This window comes from Scyliorhinus torazame, chromosome 14, assembly GCF_047496885.1.
Source record: "Scyliorhinus torazame isolate Kashiwa2021f chromosome 14, sScyTor2.1, whole genome shotgun sequence".
Classification (NCBI taxonomy): domain Eukaryota; kingdom Metazoa; phylum Chordata; class Chondrichthyes; order Carcharhiniformes; family Scyliorhinidae; genus Scyliorhinus; species Scyliorhinus torazame.
The window spans coordinates 31,996,611-32,019,338 of NC_092720.1; the positions used below are offsets into that span (position 1 = coordinate 31,996,611).

The 22,728-nt window shown below is 44.9% G+C and overlaps 1 protein-coding gene across 3 annotated transcripts in view; it reads left to right on the plus strand.

Moving 5' to 3' along the window:
- plod2 (procollagen-lysine, 2-oxoglutarate 5-dioxygenase 2) overlaps positions 1 to 22,728 on the plus strand; it is a 278,992-nt gene that overhangs the window by 177,404 nt on the left and 78,860 nt on the right. For all 3 annotated transcript variants that reach the window (XM_072473887.1, XM_072473885.1, XM_072473886.1), the window contains exon 4: positions 15,497 to 15,660. In XM_072473887.1, coding sequence (XP_072329988.1) covers positions 15,497 to 15,660 — 164 coding nt within the window. The remainder of the gene's footprint in view (positions 1 to 15,496; positions 15,661 to 22,728) is intronic.

A 22,728-nucleotide genomic window follows, 5' to 3' on the forward strand; every position in this document is an offset into this window, starting at 1 on the left:
GAAACATTCTCTCCTTCCAGCTTTGGGTAACTGTCTGGGTAGAGTTTGCACATCCGTCCCTTGTCTGCATGTGTTTCCCCCGCTCCCACAGTCCAATGATGTGCAGGTTAGGTGGATTGACGATGTTGAACTGCCCCTAGGTGTCCAAAGATTTGATGGGGTTGTGGGGACAGTGTGGGCCTAGGTAGGGTGCTCTTTCAGAGGGTCAGTGCAGACTCAATGGGCCGAATAGCCTCTTCCTGTACTGTAGGGATTCTATGGAATGGGTTAATAACTTTAGTTTGGTTCAGATGCCTGCATTATGATGAGGAATTTACTACCTTAAAGCAAATCTGTCAAAGAAAAACTAGGCTGTTGCTTAGCAACCAGGGGCCATATTGAGAAAGCCAAAGATTTTGAGTTACTTGTAATGTAATGCCAGGAACCGGGAACTGCAGAGGGCAGATTTCCTGAAGGAACAAAAACGGAGTCCCAAAAACCTGGAAATGGGACAAAAGAATGTCAAAGGAACAAGAATCTGAACAAGGTCTTGTTCAGGGAAATTAAAGTGAAGGGCAGAGAAATGGCTCTGAATTAATAAGATAGCTGCAGGAACCGGATCTATGTTCAGCTTGCAAGAAGCCAAACATCTGAGGTAATCGAACGGTTGGTGACACCTCAATACAGCCTGTGAAGCAGTGGTATTCTGTTGGCGTGACTGGGTACCTGAGAAAGTCTATGGAATGTAAAGCTTGAATGCATGTCATGACCTGGGTGGTCCGTTTTCCTCCCACAGTCCAAAGATGTACAGGTGAGGAGGGTTGGCCATGCTAAATTGTCCCTTCGTGTCCAAAGATGTGTAGCTTAGGTGGGGTTACGGTATTGTAGGCTAGCGTGGGAGAGTGGGCCAAGATAGGGTCCACTTTCAAATTGTTCTGCAGACTCGATCGGCTGAAGAGCCTCCTGCACTTTAGAGATTTTATGCTTCTATGTCTCTAACGTTGGAGCAGAAGTGGGCCATTCAGCTTATAGGGTCTGCTTCGGCATTCAATGAGATTGTGTTTCAATCCAGTTTGAAGCTCTATCTTTTTTGGTCCCAGACTGTGCTCCCAAACCTCTCCTTCACAAGTCAAAAAGCTCTCCAGTAGCTGGGCTTACAACTGGCACAAAGGGTTAAACATTTTGGAGGCCAGCCATCACAGCCCTAGAACCTCCCTGCAGAAGTTACTCAGGGCATTATGCTCTGCCAAATTGTCTTCAGTTGCTTTTTGTTGTCCCTCCTGCTATCATGGGCTCCTGATATTGCTGTTCGTCGAGATTGCAGTGTTCAGCTTTATTCACAATTCCTCAGAGAGTAAAACAGTCCATGCCCATAATTAACAACACCTAAATGAGGCACAATCAATTTGACTGGAGACAAAGTTGAATCCAAACAAACAAAGAACCAAGAAATGTACATGATGTGGAGATGCCGGCGTTGGACTGGGGTGAGCACAGTACGAAGTCTTACAACACCAGGTTAAAGTCCAACAGGTTTGTTTCGATGTCACTAGCTTTCAGAGCGCTGCTCTTTCCTCAGGTGAATGAAGAGGTATGTTCCAGAAACACATAAGAAATGTACAGCACAGGAACAGGCCCTTCGGCCCTCCAAGCCCGTGCTGACGATGCTGCCCGACTAAACTACAATCTCCTACACTTCCTGGGTCCGTATCCCTCTATTCCCATCCTATTCATGTATTTGTCAAGATGCCCCTTAAATGTCACTATCGTCCCTGCTTCCACCACCTCCTCCGGTAGCGAGTTCCAGGCACCCACTACCCTCTGCGTAAAAAACTTGCCTCGTACGTCTACTCTAAACCTTGCCCCTCTTGTTGATTCCCAAATTTCTTTCTCCGTCAGTCTGGCCTCAATAAAAGTCGAGATGGATTTGCAAGTAAAAAGAAGTTATTTTATTCAGCTTGCAAGCTACCTAGTCCACAGTGATACAGACAACATGTTGCTGTCTGCAGTCCCGGGAACTAAGTGAAGTTCCCAGACAAAGAGATCAGTACTCATACATTCAAATGGCATCAAGTTTCACATACTCGACACCCATAGGTCATCCTATGTCCCTCCTGACTTGTTTGATCTATTCTGATTGGCTCACTTCCAATCCCTTTCTCCGGCCCCTATCAATGCAGCATCACTCTCATAGACACACCTCTTCCTGCTTTTTCCATGCGGTCTCAAATCCCTTTGTCTCTACCTGCCAGAATCAAAGTGGCTTATTTCTACATTACATTAACTAATATCTCTAAAGTAACTATTTTATATCACATTCGTCATTCCCTCCTTTTATCATTCCATGATAACCGAACTATCCAATCCATAGGTACGGTTCCTCATCTAAAAAGATCCGACGCTGCATTTCCAATTCCTGTCTTAGCCCCCCTTCATCTGCCTCACCCTCATGGATTTTAACAGTTAAATTTTTTTTTGCGGTGATTTGATCCAGTGCACCCCGCATTCTACCCATCACACATTTAAGGATGGCCAGGCCCACAAAGATGCAGCCGATAGCTACCACTAGATACATGGCCATATTTATCAACCAGTCCTTCCATCCTCCAAATCCCCAGTTACCCCAAGAGCCAGGATCCTGCATCCCGTCCAAGTGATCCCGTATGCGATCCATAAATTTAGTGATGTTAGCGGTCAAGTCCTGAACTCCCATGATACACTTGCCCTGTACTATGGCGCATACCCCACCCTCACGGGCCAGAAGATAGTCAAGAGCATACCGGTTCTGCATTGCAAACAACCGTAGCTGAGACAACTCCTTGGTTATTGCCCCGAGGGCTCCCAAGGTTTCATTTCCCAAGATGGTAAGGCCGCAAATAAAATAATTCCGATCACTGACAGCCAAGGAACCCCCCACACCTCCCAGTGTCAATACGCTCAGAATCCCCCACCCGGCTGAGTGGCCCCGGTTGGGTGCAAGAACCTGAGGTTTTTTCCAGTTCTCGCAAAATTCAGCAGAGACTGCCCGGCGTGCTAACTGATTATGCAGGTTCCACGCCGAAGGGCAGGGGACTGTGGTATGGACTAGAGTCCCTATAGCAATTCGGCGGGGAAATGGGGGTGACAAAACGTTGGTCGCTGTACCATTAAATAAAAAGTAGTATCCTTGTTCCGTGTGGAGACTAGCATCACAATCAGCATATCGGTTGCGTAAGGACCCCCCAGTAGCCCAGTTTATCCAACTTTGAAATGCCCATTCGGGCCGCCCAGCAATGCGGAAAGCCCTAGTCCCAACAGTGATATGAGAGACATTCGCCCAGCCACAGAGGAGCTGGAGGCCGGCGTTCAATGGAATGCAAGTGGTGTTGTAACAAACGCATTGGCCAGACGCATGGGTGATATGGCACCTCCTGTCCGTACAGGTGGGAAACAGACATGTTATATTTGTGTCCACCTCTACCAGCAAACAGCCATATCCTTCACTGCTGAAGCAATTCTCGTACGACCGGGAATCCCTATTGGGAGTGAAGTGGCTAGGTATGTACGCCCTCCACCGTCGCAGCCTATCGTACTGTGAATGGGAATTATCCCGAGGAAGGGGAAGGCAAATAGCCGGTGGTGCTGAACCCGGATCGTAAGGAAGAGTGACCTGATCGGGCAGTGGTTCGGAATGCTGACAATGAACCACCGTTTGGGGAGTGCCCCAAAGTGGTGAAACAGAAAATAACCTAGACACCGCTGCGGGGTTTGGGTAGCAGACAACCCGTCCCTGGCCATACAAGCAGTGGTAAATCTGGTAGAAGAGATTCATACTACCCGGGTTTTCCTCAGTTTGGCCTTTAATTAACTTAAGTGTATCTCCCGGTAACCTACGTTCTAGCTATACTTCCCTTCTCATACGCCCCGTCCTCTCTCTAGTCCCTTTCTCTTTCTCATAGCCTCTTCCTACACTCTTCTGACAGCCTGATTTTACCTTTATTGTACCACTCTTAACACATCAAAAATCGAATTTACATGTATTCCGAAAACAAGGCAATGTCCATATAATGTTCCCTTCCCATCGCCGGGACCGGTGCAACTGCTTCATGACTCCTGCATTCTCCTTAACTTTGATGACCTTCCATGAGTCGATACCATGTCCTCGTATATGGGGGCAGCGAAGAACATCACCTTTGCAGAGGTGATGTAACCTTGTAGATTGGTTGGGGCTACACAGATACATAATATTCCCCTTTTCCATGTCCATCGCCAATAACACGCCAAGCGAAGTGAGGCCAAATATCAGACAGACGATGCGTAGCCACTCCATCATGCTCCACACCTGTAAAATAGCACTGGAGAAGGGAGGCAGGTTAGTATCCGACCTTTTACAGTAGTGGAGATAGACTCAATTTACAGTGATGTAGGTGGACCCAAGCACTTCGCCCCTCCACTTTAACTGCTGTGGGGGTGGTAAGGAGAACTTGGAAGGGCCCGTCCCATCGCGGATCCGACCCCGTCCTAGTCCAATTTTTTGACCATGACATAACTACCGGGCTGGACTGAAAGTGAGCTAGGTACTGGGGGCAATGGCTGGTGAGCCGCGCGGACCTGGCCATGGAGTTCCTTGAGCACTTGCGTGAGGGCTAGAACATAGGTGGTCATTTCTTCAGTCATCTGATGAAACTGAACCTGTCTGGGAACCTGCAGGCTCCAGGGAGTTCTAAGAGGAAGCCATAAAGAATCTCGGCGGGAGAGAGCCGGGCCGGTCCCGCAGGTGTAACCCGCAGCTGGAAGAGGGCAACGGGGAGCAACTTAAGCCATGTCAGTCCCGTGTCTGCTCTTAATTTAGCCAATTTAGTTTTGAGGGTCTGATTGTGTCTCTCAACCAACCCGGCCGCCTGCGGTCTGTAAGCACAGTGTAACTGCTGGCGTATGCCCAACTGGGAGCAAAACTCCTTGTTAATTTGTCCAATAAAATGAGGTCCATTATCAGAACTTAACTGAGCTGGTATACCGTACCGGGGAATGATTTCCCTCATCAAGACTTTAACCACAGTAGCAGCTTTATTATCGATAGTCGGATACGCCTCAACCCATCTGCTGAACACATCCACAATGACCAAAACATATTTATAACATTGACACCTTTCCAACTCAATGTAATCCATTTGGAGCGTCTCAAAGGGACCACTGGGCAACGGGGTTTGCCCCTTCCCACAAGGGATACCTTTTCTGGTGTTATATTGCTGACAAATCAAACACCGATTATTGATACTTTGGGCCAACCCCTGCATTTTAGGATGCCACCAAGTGTCCAGCAACAAATCACTAGTCCCTCGAGCCCCACAATGAGTTGCAAAGTGTACACATTCAATGACCCATAAAGCCAGCACATCAGACATACAAGTCTGATGTGCAGGCGTGGTCCATAAAGAGGAAACCGAATCATATGTACAACCTAACCGTTTCCACATTTGTTTATCACTCTCAGGAGCGTCCTCCTGTAACCTTATGACGTCTTGGATGGTTGGCATTGACTTGTCAGAAGCAGACATATTTATAGTAGATCGTTTAGTCTGACTTAACATCTTAGGCACCATCACTTGCTGAATTTGCGCGGCTGTTCGCGCTGCACAATCTGCTCGTTCATTACCAACGTCAACTGGGGTTGTACCATTCGTGTGGGCAGCGCATTTAATACGGAAATCTGCGCGGGCATAAGGAGGGCCTGCAGTAGGTCATTAACTAAACCCCGGTGGGATATTTGACCACACATAATCATGTCAGGTTGTTCTGACGAAATGTCACTCAAATCGCCCCTTATTGTGGTAGTTTCCTGAATCAAGGCTAAACAGTCGTGGCCAGGTGCGTCTTCATGGACAGCGGGACCACTAAGAAAACAAGCTGGATTGATAGTGGTACAGTATTTAAATGTCAGACGTGGATTGTTCAAAAGGTATATCTCATACCTATTCTGACGAGCTGCGGTAAGATGCTGAGTCTGCAGTTGCCTCAGTAGTGCGATGACCGAGTGGGAGCTATACACCGTAATATCCTGTTGGAGGGTGAGAGCATGTAATGGCTATGCGATGGCATTGATTGAACGTAAATCCTGTACTAATCGGTACTGGTCTGGTTTGGCTGGTTTAGGCACAGCAAGTATGGGGGTGTTACATTCTGATTGGCAAGGGACCAAAATACCCTGTTTCAACAGCTCTTGAATTAATTTATCTATTGATGGAGCAGCTTGAGATTTCAGGGGATATTGTCGAATGGAAGGTAGCTTTACATGATCCTTAATCATCACCTTAATAGGTGTAACATTTGTCTTTCCCACTTGTGATGGGTATTCCGCCCAGATCTGTGGATTGACATATTCCAACACATCATGTCCCCTGTGATGCTGCAGTCGAGTGTTAATCGTTTCAGGGACCTCAAAATATTTTATGGTAGTGCCGTCCGGCATGACTTGACCTGCGTAGTCTGTTGGATCCGAATGATCCACTGCCCTCCTGACCATTCGCCCCATATCCCTGGCATGGTACTGGTCATGGACCTGACGTGTAATATGAGGGCTTACCGAAGCTGACTGTGGCCATAAATGTGGTGATATTGTAACAAAATCGGCTGTACCTTCTTTTCCCGTGACTGTGGCTGTAACCTTGACTGGCCATTCGGTCTCAAGTAATGGCCGGTATTTGTCCTCCCACTCCCTGTTTCGTCCAGTTCTGTCATAGGCCAGGGTAATGTGATGCAGTGACTGTTCAACGTCTAACGTCCACCACTGGGGGGTGATAGAAATATAGCACTGTTGTCTCATCCTCCATGATGTAACCGTTACCCCCTCATCTCCGCATTCTAGCTGTAGCTGGAAGATACACAGTAAATCTCGGGCCAACAAGTTACAGTCCAATCCAGTAGTCACTACAAACTGATGATCTGCAGACTTATTCTCGTAAGTGACTGTCACAGGTTCAGAAATAGGATACTCACACACCTGTCCTTGGAACCCTGACAATTGCTGCGTGTGGTCGGATAATGGCAATTTAAGTGCTGATTGCACAGAAGACATGGCTGCCCCGTCCTCTTCTTCCAGTAGATCAATGGCCCCTCAGAGGGGGCTGCGGTTGTAGAGCTATTGATTCGTTCGGTGGGCCATAAAAAGGGGGCGAGGGTCCCTTTGGGTGGGTTTGGTATCCTCCTCTTCGCTGATCCACCCACCCAAAGTCACTATATTGGGGCTCCTGCTGGTAAACTACCATTTCTGCCGCTTGTTGGGGTCGCAGATCATCCTTTTTCATTACATACTCAGTCTTAACCTTTGTAACTGAGCCTCCTTCTTGGCCTACACCCTCCTTCCAGTAAAATCTGACTGCCCTTGCCATCTGGGAAGGGTCGTTCTCTGTCCAATTCATGTTATTACATTTCACAGCAGTAACCACAGAAGGTGGTAGGCAATGCATTAACATAGCACAGTATTGAGGGGAATTCTGACCATTTTGATACAGCAAATCGCCTGACTGCCCCCGGTAGATTTCATTAAATTGCTCCAGAAATTCCTCTGGCTCTTCAGTCTTCTTAGGTTTTAGGTCTAAGATAACAGAAAGATTTATGGGCCTTTGAAATGTGCTATTCAACGCATTCAAGATATGTGTCCTTCTATCGTCGTCTAACGCATAGGCCTGCTGGAGTGCGGCATGACTAGCATAATTCAGGTGGTTAAGATAATTGCGGTACTCTGCTGGGGTTAAAATCTGCTGGACTAGGGCCCAGAGGTCCCTTGAATCAGCTTGATAAATTGAGATGGTAGTTCTCAAGGAATCCATGAAGGCAGCAGAAGATTTTTTCTATCTGGGATTGTAGACATAATAGCTATCATCTCACTGGGTGTCCATGGGAAGTAAACGTCTATCGTGGGGTTCGCTCCCGCAGTCACTGGGTCGGGGTTTCGCATCTTCCTAATCGGTAACTGTCTCCGAATGTCACCAGGGGGCACTCTAGCTATTTCCCCTGGTTGTTCCAAGACTTCAACGTCTCTCCCTGTCACTAGGGGGAGTTCTTGCTCTTCAAAAGAAGTTGTTTCAGCTTCCTTTGTTCCCGAATCTTGTGGTTTCTGCTTAGTTTGGAGAGACTTAGGTGATATGCTTAATTTTACAAATTATTGAATTTTTCTTTTTCTGTCAATTCAAGGCCAGCCATTGAACTACGTAGCTCATCTCTTGTTTGACCCGCGCCTTTCCTCTACTTGCGCTTTTTTAAAAAAACTTTAAAATGTTTGAAAATTCAAATTGAATTACTGCAACTTGCAAGCTTAGCTCTGATCTCAACTCAGAACTAAATTTACAATTTGCTTAACACAAACTTGTATAACATTTACAACTTAATTATTTCTTTATCTTAACAATTTTTCTTTTAACAAGTTTTTTTTCTTTTACATACACATAAGTATTAGCAAAATCAACTATCATCTCCAGATTGACACTTTTTAAAATGGTGTCCATGATCTTCTTTAAGTTTCTATTAATCTCCAGATAAAATGAGATAAACCTTATTTCAAGTAAGTAAAACTTAAGATTCTGGCAATTTCAATCAATTGCTTTCGAAAATAATAACTTTTATCAAAGAGGTGGAGAAACCCACTGGTTTCCTTTAATTAATTCAAAACGTAACTTTGCTGGTGTTCACTGACTCAAAGGAAAGGTATCCGATTACACTAGCGACTGGTGCTGTTATCTCAAGGCCTGAGTGAGAAGCACTGTCTGTCTTTAACTTTGCCTGCTGCTGTTAACCCTTTGAGAGACTTCTGCTTCAACCAATATGCAGCATTCCCCACAATCTCAACTAGTCCTCGGAACTGCGTTTTTCGCCAATACAGTCCAAGGAGACAATTTTAGCTTAATCAACTATATATTTAAAACACTCACACATAGAGTAGAACCATCTTCAGATTTAAAAACAGTTATACTGGACTGAACCTTCAGTACTGAAGTCCCATCAGCCCCTGAACCCATATAATAGACTGAACCTTCATTACTGAAGTCCCATCAGCCCCTGAACCCATATAATAGACTGAACCTTCATTACGGAAGTCCCATCAGCCTCTGAACCCTTATACTTGGAATTGAATCATCATTTGAGATGTCACATCAACCCAAAACCCTAACCCAAGCCGAAACAACAATATGAAATCACATCAACTAAATTGCTAATCCCCAGACTGACCTGTGATTTCATCGAGGCGGTCTTTCTGTGCCAACCGCGAGTGACCAGACTAATCAGACGATAAGAAGAGGGGAACAATCAATGCGCGGTCATTTTCCAGTTCTACATTGAGGGCCCTTTGTTCCCCATCCTCCTGTTCATAATCAGTCTAATTCTGATTTCGCAGTTGGATCAGGATCGCCCTGAGAAATCCCGGGTTTCGGCACCAAATGTTGATTCCCAAATTTCTTTCTCCGTCAGTCTGGCCTCAATAAAAGTCGAGATGGATTTGCAAGTAAAAAGAAGTTATTTTATTCAGCTTGCAAGCTACCTAGTCCACAGTGATACAGACAACATGTTGCTGTCTGCAGTCCCGGGAACTAAGTGAAGTTCCCAGACAAAGAGATCAGTACTCATACATTCAAATGGCATCAAGTTTCACATACTCGACACCCATAGGTCATCCTATGTCCCTCCTGACTTGTTTGATCTATTCTGATTGGCTCACTTCCAATCCCTTTCTCCGGCCCCTATCAATGCAGCATCACTCTCATAGACACACCTCTTCCTGCTTTTTCCATGCGGTCTCAAATCCCTTTGTCTCTACCTGCCAGAATCAAAGTGGCTTATTTCTACATTACATTAACTAATATCTCTAAAGTAACTATTTTATATCACATTCGTCACTCTCACCTTAAACCTATGCCCCCTAGTAATTGACCCCTCTACCCTGGGGAAACGCCTCTGACTATCCACTCTGTCTATGCCCCTCATAATTTAGTAGACCTCTATCAGGTCGCCCCTCAACCTCCTTCGTTCCAGTGAGAACAAACCGAGTTTATTCAACCGCTCCTCATAGCTAATGCCCTCCATACCAGGCAACATTCTGGTAAATCTCTTCTGCCCCCTCTCTAAAGCCTCCACATCCTTCTGGTAGTGTGGCAACCAGAATTGAACACTATACTCCAAGTGTGGCCTAACTAAGATTCTATACAGCTGCAACATGACTTGCCAATTCTTATACTCAATGCCCCGGCCAATGAAGGCAAGCATTCCGTATGCCTTCTTGACTACCTTCTCCACCTGTGTTGCCCCTTTCAATGACCTGTGGACCTGTACTCCTAGATCTCTTTGACTTTCAATACTCTTGAGGGTTCTACCATTCACTGTATATTCCCTACCTGCATTAGACCTTCCAAAATGCATTACCTCACATTTGTCCGGATTAAACTCCATAAACTGAGGCTTTATTAGTATCAGATGTGTGGCCCCCCACAGCAGCTGATGAAATGGCTGTGAGCTGGAGGCCACGCATATTTATAACCCAGCTCCTGGGCGGAGCTAGCATGCAGGGGCCACAGGTGAACCTGTAGTGCAAGTTCTACCGTACAACCTCTAATATCAGAACACAGTGGTTTACCACACTAAACAACATGGCTTGGGCTGATATACGGTACAAATATAGTGTGCCTCACAAGTTCCAGGCAATTGCAATCTCCAAGAGGAGACAGCCTGACTGAATGTTATGAGGAGGCAGGTTAACCAATGACCAAAACCTCAATTGAACAAGCCAGATAGATGTCTAAATGGCCGTTTTCCTCCTTCTGTATTTACCACCTAGAGGATGCACTGTAGAAAATCATTAAGACTTCAGCAGTATTTCCTTCCAAATCCACAACCCTCCGGAACCAATAAGGACAGGGGCTACAGACGCATGGGAACACTATCATCTCCAAGTCCCCTTCCAAGTCACATACCATCCTGACTTACATACACACCAACATCCCTTTGTCACAGAATCAAAATCCTAGCTAATAGTGTTGTAACAACAGCTTTACTACATGAACAGCAGTAGTTTCAAAAGCACCGCTGTTGTGTATTACACTAAGACCAACGCATGCTCACTGCATCCCCGGCCAATGCAAGATAGCCGCAGATAAATTGTCAGCGCAGAATCCAGTGCTGTCATTTGCAGGTGACACAAATCCACCCTCATAAATTGTGACGGCTTTTTGGCAGTTTATTTCATTGCCTTATATCCTCAAAACGCTTTACACCACAAAAATAAAATAACATTACCAGGTGAACGATCCCACTGAACCACTAAAATGGCTGGTCTGAATTTTCAAGCACTTCAGTGCTTCTTGAGCCCCATGGCGGGCAGGCACCCGGGGTGCGGCCAGTTCCGGTCTCTATCTCTCCTGCCTTCTCTCTCTTTCTCTCTCTCTCCCCAGCCATTTCTTTTGATATTTCATCTACTAATAAATTTCTAAAAATATATCAATGTGATATGCTGTTGTAATTGTCATGATATTCAGGTGAACATCATAGCACATACATACATACATAATGATGGACAGATCAACGGACCAATCAACACAGACAACACGACAGCCAATCACATACAAGAGCATACACAGTACAAAACAGGGAACACGACACTTCCTGGGCACTCGAGCAGGAGACGGCTCAGGGCACAGACCTCATTGCCAGCCACTCAGACATTCACCATGTGCTGAGTACCAGAGTTGACTATGTTAATAGTTGATTGAAATAAAACTGCGTTGTACCATTCGCAACCGTGTTGGTTCGTCTGTGTATCAGAGTACCCAACACTTCAGTAATCTTACAATTCCAGGGCCAGTGACAACCGCGCATGCTTCCTGCTGCACATGCCCCCAATAAAGATGGCAAATTAAAAAAAAAAAGATGGCGCACATACATTCACCTGCGCATTGGCAGAAAACACAGCCAGCACATGCTGAACTGCAGGCTGCCATTGTTGAAATAACTTTATTTGCACCTCCCCAACAGAGGGGACAGCGGAGAGAGCAATGTAATAACATGCTCAGATCTTGCAATATATGACAAGCACCTGGCCACAGGCAGCAAGGAATGAGCAATTGGTAGCAACCTTGCCAGTGAAAGCCACATCACAATTAATTAGTGAGATCAAACTTTCATTCTTGAAGCTGCATGTAAGATGTAAAAAACATCTATCGAGTCTGACTTTGAAGGCTATTTTCTATCTTGCAGTTTTAAACTGCGATCTTTGCTAAGCTTGTAAACTTGAGAATGTTTGTGGTGCAGAACGGCGCTAATCTTAATGACAAACCACAGACATGGGGACCAGTGACACTGGCTAGAAGTGACTTGAAAATCCTGAGGGATTCGGCAAATGGAAGGGGCAAAGAATTCCATGGAATGCTTATCAAATGGGAAATGCTGTTATGCTGCAACACATTTTTTAATTCATTCACAGTAACCACCTCTGGGGAAATTCAGGATGAATCATTATCTGCAGCCAGATTTCATCCGAGTGTTCAATTAGTTTGTGAGATGTGCAGATGCAGTACTATTCTGGATGTTTAAGACTGCTCCAGGAAACTGCTCATACTTGAAAGAATGTTTGGTTTGTGGTGGACTGAGTAGGTGGAATGACAAGCTCAACTTACCCCAAAATGTCTGAGAGAGAATCCAGTTATGTGTGAAAGTCCTGGTTAAGAGATGCTGAGTTTCTGCGGTTTGATTGCAGGGTCCAGTATTTCAGGGATTCCTCCTATTTTCTTTTTTAAAAAGTAGAGAAGATCCATTTTGGGAAGGAACATTTCATTGCCCATCTTCATACGAGACGTGTTCAGTGTAACAGACCAGGAATAAATAGAAAAGCAAATGTAACTTATTGGTTTCTGAATACCAGCTGGAGTTTCTGAACTATCTTCCAAGAATGCTCTGTCCGCATTGGCTGCTGTACAGGGACATTAACAAACGTTGCTGAAAAATCTATGGAGACATGTCTTAAAATGGAAAATACTAGGAATATGTAGCAGACCAGCCAATATTTCCATTTTTTTAAAAACACATTTGCAGCATTTACAGTTTGGCCTCATTTTTCTTTTAAACTGTTGCAGTGCAAATAAGGCTCATGAAAATGATCTGTGTCACCCCCCTGATAGCTGTTGGTAAGCATGTTGCACTGCGTGGCACTAAGCTGTAAAGAATAGAGAAGCCCCTGGTTTGTTCGCTTGTCTGCGCTGAGTGCCGTTGCTTTCACATTGCAGCCTGGGTCCCTGTGAATTGACCACTATGTAGGAGAGGCTAACAATCACCTTGTGCGTGTGTTGGCGGCGACAATGTGGCTAGTGTGTGTGTCTTTGTGCCATCGTGCACGATCGCGGTTTTCACAACAGCAGAAAGGACAAGGAAATTTCATTGAGGTGGTTAAAATTATGGGATATTATTTTGATCAGCGGAGTCTGTGTCAATAAGTCATTAATTTACAGAGCGAGGAAGCAGATTAAAACAGAGATGTTAACTGTCCACGGAAATACCCGAACAGGCGGCAGAGTGTGGCGACGAGTAACCTCACAGTAACTTCATTACAGTGTTAATGTAAGCCTACTTGAATATATTAGTTATCACGTTACCATTTTTGTTGATTTGTAAGGGGAAAAATTGTGTTTCAAAACTTTAATAAAATATATATTTTTTTAAAAATGTAAGCCTACTTGTGACACTGATAAAGATGATTATTATTGGCAAGAAGGCGGCTCACTACCACATCTTCTCAAGAATAATTAGGAATGGGCAATAAATGCTAGCCGGACCAGTGAACTCCACATCCTGCTGAATTTGAGATTCGGTGAGATTTATTGCCCTTGACATTGTGGTAGCATTTGACAGAGAATGGCATCAAGGAGCCCTGGTAAAATTGAAGCAAATTGTGATGCGGGGGGGGGGGGGGGAATAATCTATGTTTTATGATGGGGTGAAAGTCCCTTTAAGAACTAACTTTTTCTGCAAAGGGGCTTCTGGTAAAACACCTTGCTTCCAGTGAGTAAGTTTCCTGGGTGATAATAATAGAAAAGGGTCAACCAGATTATAGGGGAGAGTAGATTGTTGGTGTGGCTCCATTGCAAGCAGAGTTTTAGGGTGGGATTTTCTGGCTCTCAATCGTATGTTTCTCAGTGGCAGGAGGTGGAGTACCGTTCGCTGGTGGCGGAATTCTCTGCTCCCACCGCTGTCAATGGGAATCCCCATTAAAGCCACCCCACGCTGGAGAATTCTGGCCTTAGTTTTTAGTAAAGACTAAGCTTGGTGCAGAAATGATCCCTTTCGGGCAGGGTTCAGCTGTTGAAATTTTGTGTGTTGGCTAAAAGGGTTTAAAACTCTTCATAACACCTAACCGGGAGCTGGACTTCTCCGAAAGCCAAACTGAGAAGAGAGAGAGAAAGAGTTTTGTATGCAAGATTCCAGATTTGAAGAATATTAAAACCAGCGGAGTTCTGACCTGAGATAGCTATACTTTAGCAACACCTATGTTGAACTGGGAGTCCACAACCATGGGACGGTTGGAGGAGATTTGAAGGCAGTCTTGTTGGATGTATGCGGAAGGTCGAAGAAATCTTAGGCATTTATAAGAATCTTTGAATCAGTACTTAAACAAGTTGTTAATCTTCTGTATCTGATAAATATTGCGAATTATTGGTCTTGGTAAAACGGGTGCAGAGGAAAGCTGAGTTAAGAAATTTTTTGAAGTTTCTTTTTAATTGTACTTTTAACATCTTTAACATACCTGTCTTGTTATATACTTAATGGGATTAATGTTCTTTGATTTTTCATGGAGTAATATTCTTTTGCTTTGAACTGTGCACCACGTGGCTGCATTATTTTATTAAGTACCTGGGTTTTCAGGTTTCCAAAATAAATTAATAATAATGCTACTGGTCTCTACCGAAATCATAACCCTGTTTAAAAAGGACTTTTTACAGGGACCTTGCCAGTTCAGAAAAGTTATGGATATCACAAAATTTCACCTTCCCGAATAAGTGTCAATTGGACAGCTCAAAATTACCCTGTCTCAGGTATCTGACTTTTAACTTGAAGTTCATTTTTCTCATTTAAAAAAAAATGAATTTAGAGTACCCAATTCTTTTTTTCTCCAATTAAGGTGCAATTTAGCGTGGCCAATCCACCTACCCCGCACATCTTTGAGTGGTGGGATGAGACCCATGCAGACACTGGGCGAATGTGCAAACTCCATACGGACAGTGATCCGGGGTTGGGATCGAACCCAGGTCGTCGGTGCTGTGAGGCAGCAGTGCTAACCTCAGTGCCACTGTGATGCCCATTTTCTCATTTATAAACTAAACAAATATGTCAAGAAGCATGTTGAGCTTTTTGGTCTCAATGCTTATAATTTGGCAACACAATACTGAACAGAGGCTCTTGTTGAGTCCTGTTATAGGAATCATAGGAAATAGGGGAGACATAAACTATACATGTGTGTGCGCTCTGGAGTGTTCATGAGAACCTCTTTCATTTTGTTTTCCAGTTATGATGTTCTCTTCGCTGGTGGTCCTGAAGAGCTTCTGAGCAAGTTCCAGCAGTTCAATCACAAAGTAGTATTTGCTGCTGAAGGGCTTATTTGGCCAGATAACAGACTTGCCGAGAAATATCCCAATGTTCGCAGTGGAAAGAGATTCCTTAATTCAGGAGGTAAGAGTGGCCCTAAGTGAGAGCAAACTTCATCTCAGATTTTGAGCCGTTAACCTTAAAATTAAACAAATAGAACAATACCAGGTGACCGTAAGAGATTTGTGAAAAAATGCTTTCCTGTCTTGGAGAATTTTAGTGCCTACAAGTAACTCCACTGCTTCGAATGGAATAATAAAGAGTTCTGGAAGACGAGGCAAGTAACAGCGGCCCCATCGGGCTGAATACTGTGCATGTTGGCAGCGATCTGAAAGTGGTGAATGTTTTTGGTGAGAAGAGATCATACAGTAAAATGTGTTCCAATGAGTTGTTGAAGAAAACCATTGGTTTAAACCTGAGAACAAGCCGTGTCCATGCAAACATTCTCAAAGATGCTTACTGAGACTTGAATAATGAAATGGAGTGAAGGAGATAGATTGTGGCACAGACGTCATCCCATCCTCTACCTCTCAATCCACTTCCAAAGGGGAACACCTGAGACCGAGCTGCTGGTTGTGCTTTGAATCATAATTATGATATTAGCGTGGCTAACTGGTAGAAGACAGAGAGTTGGGATAAGAGAAACGAATTCAGGATGGCAACCTGTAACTTGTGGAGTGCCACAGGGATCTGTGCTGAGGCCGCAATTATTCACACTATATATTAATGACTTCTATGGGGAAGGTGAATATGTTATTGCCAGTTTTGCGGATGACACAAAAATCGGTGGAAAGGCAAGTGGTGAGGATGACACAGAGGCTACTGAGGGATATAGACCGGTTAGGTGAGTGAGCAAAATCTTGGCAAATGGAATATAATGTAGGAAAATGTGAAGTTATGCACTTTGGTAGGAAGAATAAAGAAACTGAATATTATTTAAATGGGGAAAGACTGCAGGAAACTGCAGCACAGAGGAATTTGGGGGATCTCGTGCATAAATTACAAAAAGCTAGCGTGCAAGTTGAGCGGGTAATTGGGAAGGCAAATGGAATGTTGGCCTTTATTTCAAAGGGAATGGAATATAAAAATAAGGAAATCCTGCTGAAACTATAGGCACTAGTTAGACCACAACTGGAATACTCTGACCAGTTTTGGTTCCCTTATCTAAGGAAAGATATACTGGTCTTGGAGGCAGTCTAGATAAGGTTCACTTAGGTTGGTCCTGGGTATGGAGGGTTTTTCTTATGAGGAGCTGTGAGATGAATGTCGCTGGTCAGGCTAGCATTGCCCATCCCTAATTGCCCTTGCGAAGGTGATTGTGAGCTGTCTTCATGAACTGTGGAAATCCATGTGGTCTAGGTACATCCACCGTGATGTTAGGAAGCAAATTCTAGGATTTTGACCCAGCGACAGTGAAGGGATGGCGATATATTTCCAAGTCAGAAGGGTGAGTGACTTGGAGGGAAACTTGCAGCTGACTGTGTTCCCATGTATCTGCTGCCCTTGTCCCACTAGATGGTCGCAGTCGTGGGTTTAAAAGGTGCTGCCTAAAGAGCCTTGGTGAATTGCTACCATGCATCTTGTGCACACTGCTCCCACTGTGCATCAGTGGTGGAGGGAATTCATGTTTGCCAGTCAAGCAGGCTGCTTTGTTCTGGATGGTGTCAAGCGTTTTGAGTATTGTTGGCGTAGTACTCATCTAGGTAAGTGGAGAGTATTCCATCACACTCTTGACTTGTGCCTTGTAGATGTTGGAGAGGCTCTGGGGGAGTCAGGAGGTGAGTTGATCGCCGCAGGATTCTTAACCTCTGACCTGCTCTTGTAGCCATGGTATTTATGTGGCTATTTTTGTTCAGTTTCTGGTTAATTGTAATCCCCAGGATGTTGGTAGTGGGGTTTTAGTATTGGTAATACCATTGGAGGTCAAAGGCGATGGTTAGATTGTCTCTTGTTGAAAAAGGTAATCGCCTGAAATTTGTGTGATTCAAATGTTACTTGCCACTTTTCTGCCCAAGTCTGGATATTGTCCCAAGTCTTGCTGCATTTGGACATGGACTCTTCGGTACTTAAGGAGTCATGAATGGTGCTGAACATTGTCCAATCAGCGAACATCCCCACTTCTGACCTTATAATGGAAAGAAGGTCATTGATGAAGCAGTTGAAGATAGTTGGGCCTAGGACTCTGCTCTGAGGAACTCCTGCAGTAATGCCCTGGAGCTGAGATGATTGACCTCAAACCACCACAATCACACAATTGGCACCCCATCCACCAGCTTAAACATTCCCTTGCTTCACCACTGATGCATAATGGCATGTACAAGCTGCACTGAAGCTCCTTCAACAGCATCTTCCAAACATGTAATGTTTATCACCTCGACAGACAAGGGCATGGCCACCTACAAGTTCCCCTCCAAGCCACACACCATCCTGACCTGGAATTATATCAGTGTTTCTTCACTTTGCTGAGTCAAAATCCTGGAACTCCGTAACAGCACTGAGCGTGCTCCTGCTCCACATGAACTGCAGTGATTCAAGAAGGTGGCCCTGCCCCACTTCCTCATGGGCAATTAGGAATGGGCAATAAATACTGTCCTAACCAGCAATGTCCACACCCCGTGGAAGAATAAAAAAAAGTACATGGAACTTCATTGAGCTCATACATCACAATCCATTATGGCCGATTAGGGAGATCCCAGTAATGATTTCACTATGAGTACGACACATGGTCTCACTCACTATACTATTCCGACTTTTGATCTCGGCATCCATGCTTCCTACAACTAAATCGTAGTGCATTAAAGATAAATGAAAAATAATCAGAATAACAACATGGAGCCAAAAAAATTCACTAAACTCCTCTTCGTCCCTTCTAAACTTTCTGTTACGATGGTTATATTGACCTGTTAGGGTCCATGATTATATTGCCCTCACAATCTCTTCCAACCGTGTTATTACTATAAATCTAATTAACCTTATTAACATCTAAACCATCAGGCACCTGGTTGATTATCATCAATATCATCAGGTCCTTTATCAGAGAAAACATTTTTACCTTAACGCCTGCTTACAAGATTGCACTCCACGCTTAGTAACAAAATCTTTAATGCACGGGTTAGAATTTAATGGAGCCCTCAGGAACATGGTGGGAGGCAGGGGGTGCTGGAGGGTTGGGGGGAGGGATGGGCAGTGGGGAGACGGAATGTCCATCGCCTTCCTGATGCCATGGAATTCTGTCAGCGATGGGGAAGGTGGAGGACGGTGGCATAGTTGTAATGTCGAAAGTAATCCAGACTCCTAGGCTAATGAGCTGGTGGCATGGGTTCAAATCCCATCATGGCAGCTGGTGGAATTTAGATTGGCTGAGTAAAATCTGAAATTGAAAGCTGGCCTCAGTAATGGTGATCACAAAACTATTGATTGTTGTAAAAATCCATCTGGCTCACTAATAATAATCACTTATTGTCACAAGTAGGCTTCAATGAAGTTACTGTGAAAAGCCCCTAGTCGCTACATTCCGGCGCCTGTTCCGGGGGGCCGGTATGGAAATTGAACCCGTGCTGCTGGCATTGTTCTGCTTTGCAAGCCAGCTATTTAGCCCGCTGTGCTAAACCAGCCCCTAATGTGCATTGGGAAAGGAAATCTGCCATCGTGACCCCGTCTGACTGTGTGCAGACCCACATAACAAAGTGGTTGACTCAACACCACCTGAAATGGCCAAACAAGCCACTCAGTTCAACGGCAGGCGACAAATGCTGACTGTACAAATACTGATACCCACATCCCATGAATGAAAGCTTATTTTTAAACTTCCTTAGTTCCTCTGAGTGAAGCATTTTGTCGAACTACTGCAGTCTGTATTTTTATAAAGAAGAGTTCTTTTCTCGGCCATGATACAAGGGAATTAGGAATAAACAGTGCTGGTGTGGGGCATAAACTCGGCTGTAGGTCAAAAGACAAAGCTTCTCCCAAAAGGACAATCAGCGGATCAAACAGTTTTAACCGAGTCATACGGAGTCGAAACTTTAACTCTGTTTCTCTTTCCACAGCCGCTGGGTTTGTCCAGTATTTTCTCCTTCTATATTAGATTTCCAGCATCTGCAGTAGTTTGTATATGTTAGTTTTTATAATAATCTGACAGCTTCATGGTTACTTTTACTGACACCAGTTTGATACTTCCTTTCTTTTAAAACTAAATTTAGTGACGTGGTGGGATTTGAACTCCAGTATTGTGGACTGTTCGTCCAGGAACATGACGCCTACACTATTATACATTTAGTCTGTGGTGTTTTATAACTTCCTGCTACATCAGCACTAACATAACCGCGCCTTTTAAATTATGGTACTCATTATTTTAATTGGGTACAGCTAAAGGAATATGGGATCCATTTAATAATTTTCAGTCTCTAATAATGTTTCTGTTTTGGATGGATGTCTGCATCTCTGTTCTGAGCTATCATTAGAAAGGTAGCCAAATTTACTGTACCCGTTGCCTTGTAGGTTGCAGTGTGCACTTGAAATGATTCCACATCAAATGAGAACTTGGGAAGAGCACAACCCCACGCAGAAAATAAGCGGCATTGATGTGACTTTGTGGGCGCGATTTTCTTGCCGCGTTCGCTCGAGCAAGAGCACAATGCGGCTGGAGAATCCAGGGATAGCCCTCTCACGGGTCTCCCGGCAGCCTCCGCACCTCGCGGGATTAACCGAAGTCCTGCGAAACATCGGAATCGTAGCCTTAAACCTACTTAAGACCTACTCACCAGGGATACACTGGCCTCCCTCGATTCTCTGGCCTCCCCAGGAAGGCTGCAGCCAGATGCCATTTGGCACTGATCCACACATATGTGGACCAAGCAGAACAGGAACCAGTGGGGTCTCCAGGGCCATCGGAGACCCCTGGGTGGCCAGGGTCAGTGCCCAGGTGGCACTGCCAAGCTGGCTGTAGTACTGTCTGGGTGCCAGTGCAAGGATGCCTGGGTGCCAGGGTGGCACTGCCAAAGGTCAGGGCCCGAGGGGGGCCATACCCATGAAAGGAGGTTGAAGGGAGTGATTTGAAGGATGGGGGTGTGCAGGGTAGGTAATTAGAGTTCCCAGGAGGTTGGAGGGGTGACAGGAGGGGGGCTCTGTAAAGGGGCTTGGAGAGGCCTGAAGAGGGGGCCCCAGGGACCCCATTGCAGGGTGTCCTCACTCTGGGGTGTGGGGTAGTGTCCATGTGTGTGGGGGGTGACATTGCCATGGGTGGGGGATGTGGGGGACCTACAAGCTCACTTAGAGAGCGGGGCACCCTTTCAAAATGGCGGTCTGGTCTCTGAGTCAGCTCCCCAGTGCTAAAAAAAATTCTAAGGTGTGGGCTGAACCAGTGAGAAACTCCTCTGGGTCCAAAAAAGTGAAACAATGTTATTGAATAGCGATGGGGAACTCACTGGCAGAGCCGGTGAGAAACTCCCTGAAAAACACGCCACGAATTAACTTAGAAATCGTTTGGGAGAATTGCGCCCTGTTTCTCTACAGGGATATCTGAAAACTGTCGAGTGAAGGAGGATTTAGGCCTGAGAAACAGACTTCTAATTCTAAAAAAGCCAAAGAGATTATGAGCAGTATTTGCTGCCTTACTTGGAATTACTATTACCGCCTAAGATGCTGTGAATTCTTCATGTTCCTTTCGAATGATTTTGTCCAGCTGCTCGACTGTACAGTACCTCAGATCTTTGGCACGATTCTAAAGCTTTAGTTTGAGCTTTCACTCACCATCACCTCACAAAAAACTTGGAGAAAAGTGACTGCAGACATTTCAGATCCTATGGTGATGTCAGCAATTTTCAAAACAACTATAGGTTAAATCCCATGGTCCAGCTCGAGCAACTCCAGTCACAGAATGATACAGCCCCATTATACTTAACCAAAACAGATTGTTTTGATTTCTAGTGGCGCAGTGATTTCAGTCAGTACAAAGTGATAAAATGCTGGCATTTATTAATCTAACATTTTTCATATCTTGATCAAAATTTACCCCTCATAGATATGATTACCCAAGCATTTGAAAAGCTGAAAACCAGCAGCCTTGATTTCCCACTCAGACAGGAACATTTACAGCTTGCCTCTGTCAATGTGGGAAACAGCTGACAGCATGCAATGCCTGCAGCAATAAAGCTGATCGTTAACAGTACTCAAGATAAGGTGTCGATATTTCAGAGCAAAACACTGCAGCCACTGCCTGATCAGTACAGTGCGCATTTGTGTGTGTGTTGAATGGGCCATATCAACTAGAAGTTGCATGAAGCTCCCCTACTGCCAGATTGCCAGCCAGAATAAAAATGATTGAGTAGTTTCTTCATAAATCACAGCACTGCTCCAAGTGATGAGAATCTATTTTACGGACTGTAACCATCCACCCCCCCCCCCCCCCCCACTCACAGCATTTTTGTTTTGAGAAATTACCCTGCTTTTATCGGAGATGTTGCTGCAGTTTCAGACATGAATTGTGTTTGCTGTATTTTATAGGAACTCAGACCATTTTGGACTGTTGTAGTTTGCTGTTTAAGGAGACCCTTTGCTGATTAGGTAGACTTAGATAGACTTTTGTGACGGTTTGTGATAAAGAGTGGAGACACAGTGAGTATGCCGAGTTCCTGGTGAAAAGTTTGAATAGAAAGCTGCCTGGCGCAATGGCAAAAGCGCTACTACCTAAGAAAATTTGACATCTAAATTCGATTGCAATGTCCCAAATGTTGTGCTGGCTGCGATCAGCTAACATAGCAGACACTAATTTTGAACATGGCATCTTCCGGTTTACATAGCTGAGTAACTGCACAAACAATACATTTACCCCTAAACCAGTGTTTTTTAAACTTTTTTTGCCCGGCACCCATTTTTACCAACTGGCCATCCTTTGTGACCCACGCTGGCCATCCTTTGTGACCCACGCCGGCCATCCTTTACGACCCACGCTGGCCATCCTTTGTGTCCCACGCTGGCCATCCTTTACGACCCACGCTGGCCATCCTTTGTGACCCACGCTGGCCATCCTTTGCGACCCACGCCGGCCATCCTTTACGACCCACGCTGGCTATCCTTTGTGTCCCACGCTGGCCATCCTTTGCGACCCACGCTGGCCATCCTTTGCGACCCACGCTGGCCATCCTTTGCGACCCA